General features: G+C 43.3%; 1 protein-coding gene across 5 annotated transcripts in view; it reads right to left on the reverse strand.

Annotated features, from left to right (window-relative positions):
* Window positions 1-6,406: 6,406 nt before the first annotated feature.
* Window positions 6,407-12,788, reverse strand: part of UNK (unk zinc finger) — a 51,276-nt gene continuing 44,894 nt past the window's right edge. For all 5 annotated transcript variants that reach the window (XM_083598131.1, XM_083598132.1, XM_083598130.1 and 2 more), the window contains 2 exons: window positions 11,638-11,895; window positions 6,407-10,544 (listed from right to left, as the gene is read on the reverse strand). In XM_083598131.1, the coding sequence (XP_083454257.1) occupies window positions 10,389-10,544; window positions 11,638-11,895 (414 nt within the window). In that variant the 3' untranslated portion in view covers window positions 6,407-10,388. The remainder of the gene's footprint in view (window positions 10,545-11,637; window positions 11,896-12,788) is intronic.

A 12,788-nucleotide genomic window follows, 5' to 3' on the forward strand; every position in this document is an offset into this window, starting at 1 on the left:
TACTACTTCTGAACCTGGGAGTTTTGTTTAGCCATCATACACATCATGACTACAGTGGCTGCTGCTAAACATGGCCTCCATAAATTTGACTAGGCCTGCATTAAAACCATTCAACCAAAGGGTCAGCACATCTTGTGGCTCAAGTGCCATAAATCATGTACTGTAGGTAGGGTTGGGCAACATCAGCTTTTCAAAATTGCGCTATATCGCCAGCCAAACATCGTGGTGATATACCGAGATGCTGAAAAACAAGCTGCATTGGCCTCTGCCCGTGAGGCACCTGGTGAAAGTGCCCCAGCTCTCACCTTGGGAACTGATGCGGTTTCACCCAGACGCTCATGGGTTGGGACAACAGTTTGTGCAGCTCAGCTGGGGCTTGGGAAAGTTTCCCCCTCCCCAGCTGAGACAGCCCCTGCGCTCTTGCCGCTCACAGGTGAATGGGCAGAGCATCGGGGCTCCTTTAACTGCTCGGCTGAGGCAAGAGCAGCTATAAACTCCTCAGTTGAGCAGTTTAAAGATGCAGAGGGAGGAACAAGCTGTATTGGCGCCTTGCCAATACAGCTTGTTTCTCCCTCTGCATTGTATGAGGAGCAGACCGCGATGTCAGTTCCACTGAGCAGTATATTGCTGGTGAAACCACCACCACTCCCGAGTCCCTCTGCTAAGCAGCGCCCACTGGCCGAACTCTTGACTCCCTCCAGCAGATGCTGCTAGCAGAGGGACACAGGAGCGGTGGCAGTTTCACCAGCGATATACCGCTCAGTGGAACCGACATCGCGGTCTGCTCCTCATATATCGCCCAGGCCTAGCTGTAGGAAGTCCTGTTGGCTGTTGTGAATCTATTCCTTTATCAGTTTCAGTGGGTAACCTGAGCTCCAGTACAGTATGAAAGGGAGAGGGGAGGAAATGCCCACTCTAACCTTCCACCCATTGCACCCTTTGATATCCTATTTTCTCCGTGTCACCTCTTTCCTTATGTTAATAACCCTAAACACTTTAGCCTTTCTTAATTGGGAAGGCGTTTTCATTGCTTGATCATATTGACTGCACTTCTCTGCCTCTTTTCTAGCTTTGTGATGTCCTTGTTGAGTTGGCATGACCAGAACATGCATGTAGTAGTCTAGAGGTGGTTGCCGCTTGGTTTTAAGAAAGACATTATTATATTGGCCATTTTCAGGCCATTTCCAAACTGGGCCCAGCATGGAATCTTCATTCCTACACAGCTATGCCATTTTTATTGTGCCATCCATTATGACGGCAAGTTTGAGTCCCAGGTCAGTTTAGAATTCTATCAGTATATATGTGAAGTTATTTTTTTGCCACTTTACATTTACTTTTGATTTCATATGCCATTCTGTTGGTTATGAAATATGTAGTAGAAAGGCCAGTTTGGGGCATCTCACGCTTGTCACCTCTCTGCAAAATTATCTTCCACAGACTTGACCTCCAGAACACTTATGAGTAAATGAAGTAGCGGCACTCCCATCGCAGGTCTTTGGCATAGCATAGTACTTACCTCCTTCTCCTCCTGTGATAACAGTCTCTTCTTTCTATGTGCAGTGTCCTGTTCGTCAACCAAATCTTGATGCAAAAGAGGATCTGTCATTTTATCCCAAGACAACTAAGTTCAGGCAGAGGCCTTAGGGAAGTTATGTCACCAAAAGTAAATGATGCCTATAAGATCACTTCTCTACCTATTTGGTTAACCCCCAGATGCTTCTTAAAATGTTAGGGAAGCAAGACTTCAACTTGTACAAGCCATGCTTGTGCTACCTATATAAAGCGTCTTGTTCTACGTCAGGGTTGGGGAACCTGTGGCCATCAGCTTCTGCTTGACTCTAACTCCCCATTAGTCCCTGGCTGTATTGCCAACAGTCAGGGATGATGGGAGTTGTATTCCGGTGACACCTGGAGGGTCACAGAGAGGAGTGTGTGTAAAAATAATTTACAGTGCAAAGGTATAATTTATATAAGCTGCCCCACCCCTCTATTTAGTGTTTATCGTCATCCCTAGAAGGGAATGACAGCCCTCAGACTGAAAATGGTTCTTCATCCCTGTTGCAGAGACAAGGCATAGAAAGCACATGTGCATAGTAATTAACACGTGTGGATCTCAGCATTTGCTGGTCTTACAAGTAAATAAGTCACTAGCTAGCTAGCCTCCGCTGCAGCAGCGTCTATGTAGTGATTTCATGAAATGTGGATTGATCCTTCTGCCTCATCTAATTAAGAGTAGTTGAGTGTCTGGTTGAATCTTTATTTCTCCAGAAAGGCTTGCCTGTGGGTACTACTTTTCTAGTTCAGTGATTGACCAAAGAACCTACATTCTAGCACTGAGAAGCTGTCGGTGTGTCCCATCTCTCTCCAGCCTGCACCCATTACTTATTCCTAATCATTCACGCTTTGGGGCTGTGTTTACTCAGCCAAAGGAGAATACTAGTAAGCGAGGACAGGGGATGGGATAGAATCACTATGGAGACACAATTACAAAAACAAGACAGCTTGGACAGATAGCAAACACAAATACCATTATGCTAGGGGGTGTCAATGTGGTGACTTACAGAGGTTGCTGAACCATCCCTGACTACTGGTCATGTTGACTGGGGGCGATAGGAATTGGAGGGCACCATGTTGGCTACCACTACAAATGAGATAGCTACATACTAGTTCAGACAAAGTTAATCATGCAAAATGTTCCAGTGAAATCAATGGGGCAATTTGGGCTAAGCAACCACTGGGTCTCAATTCAATCAAGAATATGTCCTGCTGATTTCAGTGGGTCTTAAGGCTGACTAAATAGCTGGATTAGCATTATTAAATTTCCACAAATTTTTTTCCCATGGTCCAAACCCAGAATTCTCAAATTTGATCACTTTATTCTGGATTCAAGATTTTGGGAGGCCAATTACAAAATGTCATTGTTTCTCTCTCTCTTATGTTAATGGAAAGAAAGAGGAGACAAGACACTGCTGCACACAAATTTTGAAGTGAGAAGAGTATACGGAGATCTCTGGGTTAGGAGTTCCAAGTAAAGAGATAAGCTTTCCCCATTTCCAGTTGGGTCCTTAAAAAGCCAACTGAGGAAAAGTTCCCATTCAAAAGCAGATTCTCCCCAGATCTAGAACTTTGTTTCCATGGAATCCAAGATGCTGTTGCAGGTGATGTGTTGGGAGATATTCCGAGATAAAGGATCTTTCACAAAACCCTGAAATTGTATTGTATCTTGAGCAGTATGAGGGATATATTTATATAAAATACAGTAAATTGAGTGGGTTCTATCTTTGCAGTCCTCTAGGCTGCAAAGGCTATTGTTTCTATATAACCAACTGGAAGGTGAAAAAAGATGTGATTGTGCAGCATTCCTGGCCTACAATCTACAAAGAATCACTTCCGGCACAAGTTCCATGAGAGCAAAGGGATCGTGTTCATTTTACTACGGTGCAGATGCTTCACATACCTGCCATTCACTTCATGGAGCTTGAACAGGAGACCTTCCTAGTGGAATGTTAGGCAGGTCCCCCCCCCCCAACCTCTCTAGCTTTCAAGTAGAGATCAAAGGTACTAAGAAAACTCACATGGACACCACATATACACTCTAAAACACACATACATATGCACACACAAAACTGCTGCCTTTTTTTTTTCTTAGCAAAAAAATAAAAAAATTTATTGTCTTCTAGAAAATCCATCCTGCCCTTGGAAATTGTGACACAAGATTGCATTTTTTTAAGCTCCACATGCAAATCCACTTTGCCAAGAAAGAGTGTCTAAAACCAGGTTTCTGGACAGCCAAACACACATATATACAGAATACGAGAAAGAACAACAGCTGAAATCACAGTTCCGCATTACAGTCTATAATAATGGAATCAAACACCACATTGTACACACCACCTATTACCTTTTGGCTGACTTCTACACAGACTTGAGCGGCTCTCTGTCCCAGCCACCCTCCACCCTCCCCTGCCTAGGAAAATCCAAGGAGAGAGACTGGTTCAGAATTGCCACCATAAATACTGTAGTGTGTAATTTTAAGAATTTATATAGAATGTATTTATATATTTTTTTCCTTTCAAACATTGGAAGCTACAGAGTGGGGAAGCCCCATAGAGATCTTTTGATCCACAGTCACCAGTTTGCAGGAATACTTCACTTATAATACTTTTCGCCAGCAACATCTACTTTCCGGTTGCATTGCTCTAAAGGCTGATATAATCCCGGAGGGGAATCAAAAGGAGGGAAAAAATGAGAAACCCCCCCCAACACACTGGTAATAAATACTTTTCCCTTTTGGGGAAGGAAACAATATGGGAAAGTCCTGTCTGTCTAGTGGGACAGCACTAAACTGTTGAGTCCTTTATGTCCTTCCATGCTAAGGAAGGAAATTCTCTTCATTTGTCTGAGCTGTGCAGCCCTTGAAGTGGCTCAGGTTAAGCTTGGAGATTTATGGAAAGTTAAAAAGAAAAAGGAATTTTCCTGTGAAGAATTCTGTGTGGGGTCTCTGGCTCTGTTTACATGTGATGCTAAGTGATGGTTTAGCATTAGAAGGACAAGCTGAAGGAAACCTTGGGTAAGTATGCTCTGCTTGCCACCTCCAGCACTGCAACGAGGAGGAAACTGGAAGCTTCTGCTTGAACATTACAGCCAAACCGTAAACGGAGGTTAATTGTATCTATGGTTATGGGGGTGGAGAGAGGCAGCTTTATAAACCATGGTTTGAAGTTGCTTTCACTATCTGTAGTTAAGATTAAATGCAGTTTATCCAGATTTAAATGTAACAAGAATCTGTGGTTAGTCTAAAATGGAAGTGAAAGCTTGCAAAGTCTGGTGAATGCACCAGAGACTGCAGGGCTGCAGCTTAGCCTTGTAACACTGAGCCATCACTTAAGTGTTACGTGCAAACCCAGACCCTGTGTGCTGCATATAGGCAATTCCCCGCAATAAATTGTTAGGTGCCCTTTTCCCCTCTGCTGAAGTAGGGCAGTAGAGAAGAGTAGCCCAGCGCCCTGAGCTATATGATTACTCGGTCATCTGCCCGAATGTGTGGAAATTCCTCAGCCCCACAAAGCCAATTGTTTTAAAAGAAGCATATACAGGTTAATTCTTAACACTTATTTCTCTACTAATTCTTCAGCTACCTGATAGTTCTCTACTGCTAATCAAGGTAAGTCTACCAGCCTTTTTGGATACTATGGTTTTTGCAACCACAATATTCCCTTGGCTGGTAAAATTAGTCATATTAGCAGGTCCTCCCCAAACTTTTGGAATGACCCCCCCCCCAATAGGCCTTGGCATAGAGGCCAGAGGGGGAATACAAGAGGCATTCTGCTCAGAAGTGTGTGAACTTTCATAATCCAAGCACATCTCCTTGGGCTGTGCATTTAGGATGATTTACTCTAGCACCAAATAATAGCTTTAGCATCAGGCAAAACCCAATCACATAATCCCGTTGGCCTAAACCCCCCCCCCCCCATTGCTGAGCTGGTACTATTCAAATCAGCAACTACTAGCTCAATCAAGATTTGCTTTCGGTTAAACAAAAATATGCATATTTCCTCTCATTCATGGTTCATCCCACCCTATCCCGGTAAACAAAAAATTCCTATGCAGAAACTTAACCCAAAGTTACAAAACAGATTGGTTTTGCTTTTCCATTTGGTACCTAACAAACGCATTCATATTTCAGGTATTTCATTTCAATATCAAAATTCATAGAAATCTAGGCTTTCTTTTTTCTAAAAAAAGTGCGTCTTAAAAGAGCTAAAGAATGGGATAGAGAAGCGTGGGCTTCTACGATTCCCAGGTGTGGATAAAACCAGCCTGCTGCTATTCCTCGTGCCTATGCATTATACTGACAGAGACGAGGTAGAGGAAAAAGCATAATTGGACGGGGAGCAGTCCAGAATTTGTGGGGTTGGGAGATTTATTTATTTTTTAAATCCCATTTTGGATTCTTTGGTCCTTCACAATAAAACAGACAGATTGGGCTGTGGCACTAAATGTAAACAGGCTTTTGCCTCTGGTATAATTTCTCCCCTGCATCGCACCAGCAAAGCAATTTGCCTAGGGGGTGTTGTGGGGAGTGGGAAAGAGGAATCTGATAACCAGCAAGATTCTATAGAGTTGCCAGGCCTTAAAAACAGGACAAAGAAACTACCTCTAAGTTACGCTTGAGGAGACCAGTGACACATCTAACACCCTCTGTAGGATTCTGTTGGAGTTACACAAAGCTGTGGCAATTCAGGACTAAACAAATCGCCCCCCACAAAATCATCGTCTCACTATGGACAATCACATAGAAAGGCAGAGGAAGCAATAAAACACAATGTTTACAAAACTAAGTGTTACAAACCAGTTACCACCAAAGAGCCTGAAAATGGCTGCAATTCTGTATAAACACTGTAGACCCGATTCAAAGAGTTTATTTCCTATGATCTTTAAGTTAGTTACCAAAATAGTTTAGTACATTTTATTTCCAGCAGAGTATTATTACTCCCCCATAATTTAAATTTGTGTGTGTATGTTTTAAAAATGTTCACATATTTTAAACAAACAAGCTTTCCTTAAGACTGAGGCATGTTTGCTGGCCTTGGAGACCAGGTAAGCCCCATGGCACAGACATTCAAAGGCTACAACCAAAAACGAACACAACCACAAGAGTCAGCCAGCAGCGTCTCTCCATACAAAAAAGAAAAGAAAGAAGCCAATTAGGTGTTCTTTTAAAAAAACACAACAGATACTAGTACAATATACACATTGAAAAAAAGCAGTTTTACCAAACATAAAAGTTAATTTAAAAAAAAAAAATCCTAAACAGAGCTGCACTTTGAGATCATCTGGGAATGCATATTAGCCCCCCAAATATGGGAGGGTGGAATTGTGGAAGCAAATCTAATGATGTACTTGCATTAAATATGAAAATACTCCAGAGGAAAAACCTGACAGTGAGTAGCTGGATTACCCTTATGAAAAAGAATGATAACTTAAGAGTTTCCAGTGCTTTTCCAGGTTGGGGAAAGGTGGGTCAACTACTGCAAATGACGCAGAGACTGGTGAGCAAGGGAGTGAGATTATAAATCTAAATATTACACTTTTACATGTTAAACAAACTCCCCAGTTCAAAATGACAGATTAGAGTCCTTCTGGACTGGACCGTTGCTTTTTGTTGCCTACAGGCTGTTGCAATGTCTGAACAAGTCAAAACAAACTGCAGTGGGAGTTCTACCACTCGGGAACTGCAGGACGACACATTTACTGGATACAAGCTTAACACAAAAAATATTCCAAACCACAAATTTCAATGAAAGTCAGTTGGATTTAGGCCCCAATATATATTCCTGGAAGCCTACCACACATAATCAAAGGTTAACACATAATCAGTGAGTTAACACCATTTGTAAAGCACTCTGGGAAGAGTGCAAATTTAATCTCAATGGAAATTATTAGTGGAGGCTGCAATCCTAAACACATTTACTAGGGGAAACCCCATTGCATTCAATGGTGCTTACTTCTGAGTAAACATGCTTAGGATTGCACTGTAAGTTTCTTTTTTAATAGGTGTAGTTAAGTTCTGCTCAGAGCTTGGAAACCTTATTCATTCTGGCCTACAAAAGCACAAGAAATAAATTAATGATTGCTCCGATAATCCAGCTGATGGTTGCTTGGGACCCAAAAAGATTTCTATTTGTATAAAAAGCCTAACCTATGAAATGTATCCCTCAAGGCTAGATGCACTGTGCCCAGTAAGAGATGGGCAATATAAATAGTAGTCAATGCTGTCCATGACAAATGGTTCTGGTCTAAGTAGTTCTCTAGCAAGGGCACACCCAATATTAAGGAGGAATGCATTTATAGACTCAGGCTTTATGGTCGTTTTGGGAGAATGTTCTCCATCTTCATGGAAGTTGTCTACTGCAGGTACCCAGACAAATAAGGGCATTTGCAGCTACACTACGGTGACCCAGAGTTAACAGAGATGCTAACCCAAAGGAACAACTAGATTATCTTTCGTAAGAATGAGCAGAGCAGTAGAAAGGGCACGTCTGCATGGGAGCGTCTCTCATTTTCGGCTTGGTGCTTTTGATGCCAAAGCAGAAGGGCAGGAGGATCAGGCCCCCACCAACTCCAGAATTACTCTCTGGGCTGTGCAAACAGTGTATCACATACATGCCTGATGAATGTTCCCATCTGTTGGGGACCAGTCCCAAGCCTCTGGGCTACAAAGATTGGACTGCACACAATTCAAATGGACCAAACACAACTGATCCCAGACGCAGCCTAAGACTATAGAAAGCCTTGGGTGTCCCCAGATCGTCTATAGCTAAACAGGGATCACAACCAACGATATCCTCCTGCAAAGAAGACAGGCAAGCTTCACCGGAAACCTAAACTAGTGAGGAGTAAGATAGAAGAGTAAGAAGGTTTCCCTAGTCAGAAGGAAAAGGAATGTATTTGAGAAGTGAAACACTGTGGACTCTGGGCAACCCCATCTTTTCTTGCCTACGAACAGCGCTTTAAGTACGGCCTCGTGGCATTCACTATAAATCAGAAGAATGTGAAGCGGATTAGGAACGTAACTCCACTTGACACCTAAGCAGCTAGCTAATCTTTCAAGAGAGGATATTCCAATATCTTGGATTCTCTGTTTGCCTGCTCCCAGTTCTGCATTTTGTGAATCTATTTCTTGCCACTGGAAACATTTTCATATTGGGGTCCCTGAACATTTGCAAAATTCTGTGTTTGTCCCATGGCTGTGAATTTAAAATTATTTCTTCCTCACAATATCTCCGCTATTACTTTGCAGAAATTACATCTGAAGGAAATCCATGTTTCAATTCAGTATGCAACTCCAAATTTTTGGCAGCAAGATAGAAACACACAGTGTTAACTTCTGAAAATGTCCCCCGCTACTCTATCACATTCTACATTCCCCAAGTTCATGGTGGTGCACCACATCTTACTGTATGCTAGCAACACAAAGTGCTGTCCAGGGCAAACAGATGAGCTTGTTCTGTTAAAAAACCTGAATGATTTTTTCTTAACACTCAAAGCAAAAAACCAACCCTTGTCTGAACTATAGGGTGGATATGTTACACCGCGACGCTAGTAACAGTACCATTCGTGGTATGGGAACAGCAGGGGAATAGACATATTGTTTCTACCCATCAGGAAGTACCAAGTATTAGGTTTGGGGTGTGTAACATGGCATCAGCTGACCAAATGTAGACCAACTGAACATTGTACCCTCTAGCCAGATACTTGACCAATATCCCATTTCTGCAGTCCCAGGCAGGCAGACAAAAACAGGAAACTGATTTAGTCCCAAAGGGCTACCCTACCTAACTGGTGGGTCACAAGTTATGCAGGCCTGTATTAGGCAGACTAAAAAAGTTTAAAAGGTTCCACCTACCTCCATTTAATTATCAATGAAAACAAAGCCTAGGAAGAATACCCCCGCCCCAACCTCCAGCAAGCAACCAGAAAAGACACAGGCTTTTCCAAAGCAGGTCTTCATCATTTCACACTTCCACCTCTACCTGCCACCTAGAATGCCTTCCATTTGCATTACCCACAGCTCTGAAGCACATCCTAATTGCCAAGAGAATACAGACCACCAACTCTGACTTTTCCTCTTTACGAAGTTCCACTGATAAGTAATGCTTTTGAGTAAAACTATTGTGACTACTGGCCTGCCATCACCGGTTTGTTTGAAATTTTGCTCCTTTTGTTGCTTTGGTAGAAACCTACAAGTGTGTAAAAAGACTTTTAAAAAGCGAATGCTTGTTTTTCAAACAGATATCCAAAGATCCTCACCCAACAAGAGTTCTGAATGCCTGAAGCTCTCAACGGGGAAGAACTGCAAAGGGGATTCTCTTGTTGTTAGGCTAAGAGCATGTCAGCTGCTTTAAAAAGATGAAAATGATGATGAAGTAAGAGCCAAGAGAAGGAGGACAAAGACATGATCAGAAATTTGATTTCCGTGTCTCTTCTCCCCACAGATCCAGTCCTCACCCTGGAAAGCACTTGCAAGCCCCTCTTCCCCTTCCCTCTAAATCTTTATTCAGAAAAGACTAAAAAAGGGTTACATCCTAAATAGGAAAGGGGGAGGGGAAAGAGAGGAAACAAACTCTGCAAACTGCCCTTTGATCTACATAAAAACAGCCATAAAAGTCCCTAAGCAGTTAGACTTAGCAGGACTGGGTGGGTGGGGGAACCTTTAAATGGGAGATGCAAAGTATTAAAAAGTGCTCTGCAACTAATTTTTGTTTTTATGTATATATATATATATATATATTCATATATATATATTCATATTATATTTATATATATATATATATAAAGTTAAAAAGTTCTATGTGTGATATGCTAAACCAAATGTCCTAGTAGGGTCACGACTGGAGAGTGTGTGGCCTGTTGGGATGGCAGATGGGGCATTCGCCCTCCTCAGCACACGTTTCACACAGCACAGTGTGTTGGCACGGGAGTACCACCCGGTTCTCTTCCTGGCACTTGAGGCATTTCACCGACTGCATCTGAAACACTGCCTGGAAAGAAAGAAATGGGAGGCAAAACCAAAGGGGTTGTCAGCAAAACAAAACAGAGCCCTGGTACACTCAGGAGGCAGCCATTAAAAGGTCAGAGATATTCACAAGGAGTAGACAAGGGAGAACCCACAGACATTTTCAGGAGGGCGGTGGAAGAAACTGGAGTACAAAAGAGGCGGAGTCCTTTGCCTCTCTCTCTGCAGCCGCCTCCCTGTTCCTATGCCTGACCTGGCTTACCTCCCCACATCCCTCTCGCCTCTTCCCGTCACCTGTTCTGAAAGTTCCTTTGGGCAGACAGCATGCAAAATGACATAGATGGCAGCCGTGCCTCGTGAACTTGGCATATATCGAACTCCTGGCAGTGACTCCTCCAGCCTGCTGGCTCTGTTAAGTCACTGAAGGAAGGAAGTGGCTTAGGCTGCAGCCAGGACCCAAGATGCATAGGATACAGCTGTTACTCCTCTTGCCTAGAAAGCAGCTCTATGGAATGTGTGGGCAAAAGGACCCCCCCCCACCAAATTGTCTGTGTTCATTCCCGCAAATTCAACCCCACCCACCCCACCCCCATCTCACACGGAAATGTGTATATGCAGCTCTTGTGCAGTATAGGTTTTGTGGGGGAAACAAGATGACATTTTGACTCTCCCCCCTCCCCCACAAGATCAATGCTATGGGACCGTAAATGTTTTTAAGGCAGTGTCAAGTTAGGTACCACCAAATAAAATCCCTTTCCATCTTCCTTCAACCACCCGGAAACATGGGGAGTCTGTGTGTGCCATTTCAGCACATTCTACAGGCCCAAGTCATTACATGGGAGCCCAATGTGGGATTTGCTTTCAGGTACCAGACATACCATACTCTGATCCAGAGGGAAATGCCCTTTCCTATTACCATGTTATAAGCCTTGCCTGCTAGCTGAGAGCATTCTAGTATAAAACGCCCCCCCCCCTCATCCAAGAAAGAATGGGAGAAGTCTATGGGGTTCAAAATGTACCATGGATTAAAAATGCAAACTTCACAGTTGCTGCTTTTATTAAGGATTCAAAAAGAAAGCTAAGTTAATTGTGGGACAAGACTTCTCACTCAGACCTACCTTATCAACTCTTTCCAGGTTGGCACGCAGCTGTTTTTGGAGATTATAGAGTGTGGAGAGGGAGAGGGTCTCTACATCAGAGACGGAACGCAGGAACTGGGGGTCCTGGCCAGTGTGGATCCTCTCCACTTCCTCCTGGAGTTTCTTCACTTGCAGCTCCAAGGCCTCCCTCTGCTCCCGGGCGAGCTCACATTCTATGGTTGCCGTGTTGGCACGATCATTAGCTTCCTCAGCTTCCTTTTTCCAAGCATCACAGGCCTGTGTATCCCAAAGGAAAAGTCATTTGTAATTTGGGAAACAGTGTGGGGGTGGGGTGGGAGAGGAGGATGTGAAGTGAATTCTCTCATCTCCTCACTTGGCTTCACTCCACAGCTTGAATAGTTTCCCCAGCGTTCTATTTAAAGGCTTTGTATATGGAGCAGATTTCTTGTATCTATACAAACTCCTGAAATCAGTGTGAGACAAAATATGGCAAATTTCCCAAGCAAACATTGTGGGCACAGTACTGGCAAAAGGTGTGCACACACATTGGATCCTAGAGTGTTTATCTTCTCAAAAATATATTCACATGGCAAGAAGACACCATGTATCTATTTTGGTGGTGATGGGGGAGGAATTGGTATTTTATTACTGTAAGCATAATAAAGCAGTTAAAATAAAGTAGTAGTAGTTGTGTACTTATATAGATTATTTTAGTAAATTGTTCCCCCGAAGCCTGAAAGGCAGCCTTCTCCAGCTCTGGGCTGTTCTTTCCATTCTTTCCTTGCGGCACAATAATTGCCCAGACAGATTTTTGGGAACACACCCCTGAGCTAATGAGATCCTTTCAATCCGCACACACAGAAGTGACACAAAGGTTTTCTAGCCCAGGCATCCACATTTTACCATAACTCCTCTATAGGTTATTTTAGCTACATGGCTTTGACATGAGAACAGGGGAAAAAAACAAAGTGCCTTAAAGTGGAGCATCCTACCTGCCCAGCTGTTATGGACTGGCTGGATACTGAAGAGCGGTGGGTGGCACCAGCTGGGAAACCCCCAAAGGAACCCCCAGGGCAAGAAAGCTCACAGCCAGGGGATTGGTGGTGGGACAACAATGTATGGTCAGAGGGAGAAGCAGGAGCAAACTGGGAGGAGGAAGAGGTGTTGGA

This window comes from Podarcis filfolensis, assembly GCF_964270895.1.
Source record: "Podarcis filfolensis genome assembly, chromosome: 2".
Lineage (NCBI taxonomy): Eukaryota > Metazoa > Chordata > Lepidosauria > Squamata > Lacertidae > Podarcis > Podarcis filfolensis.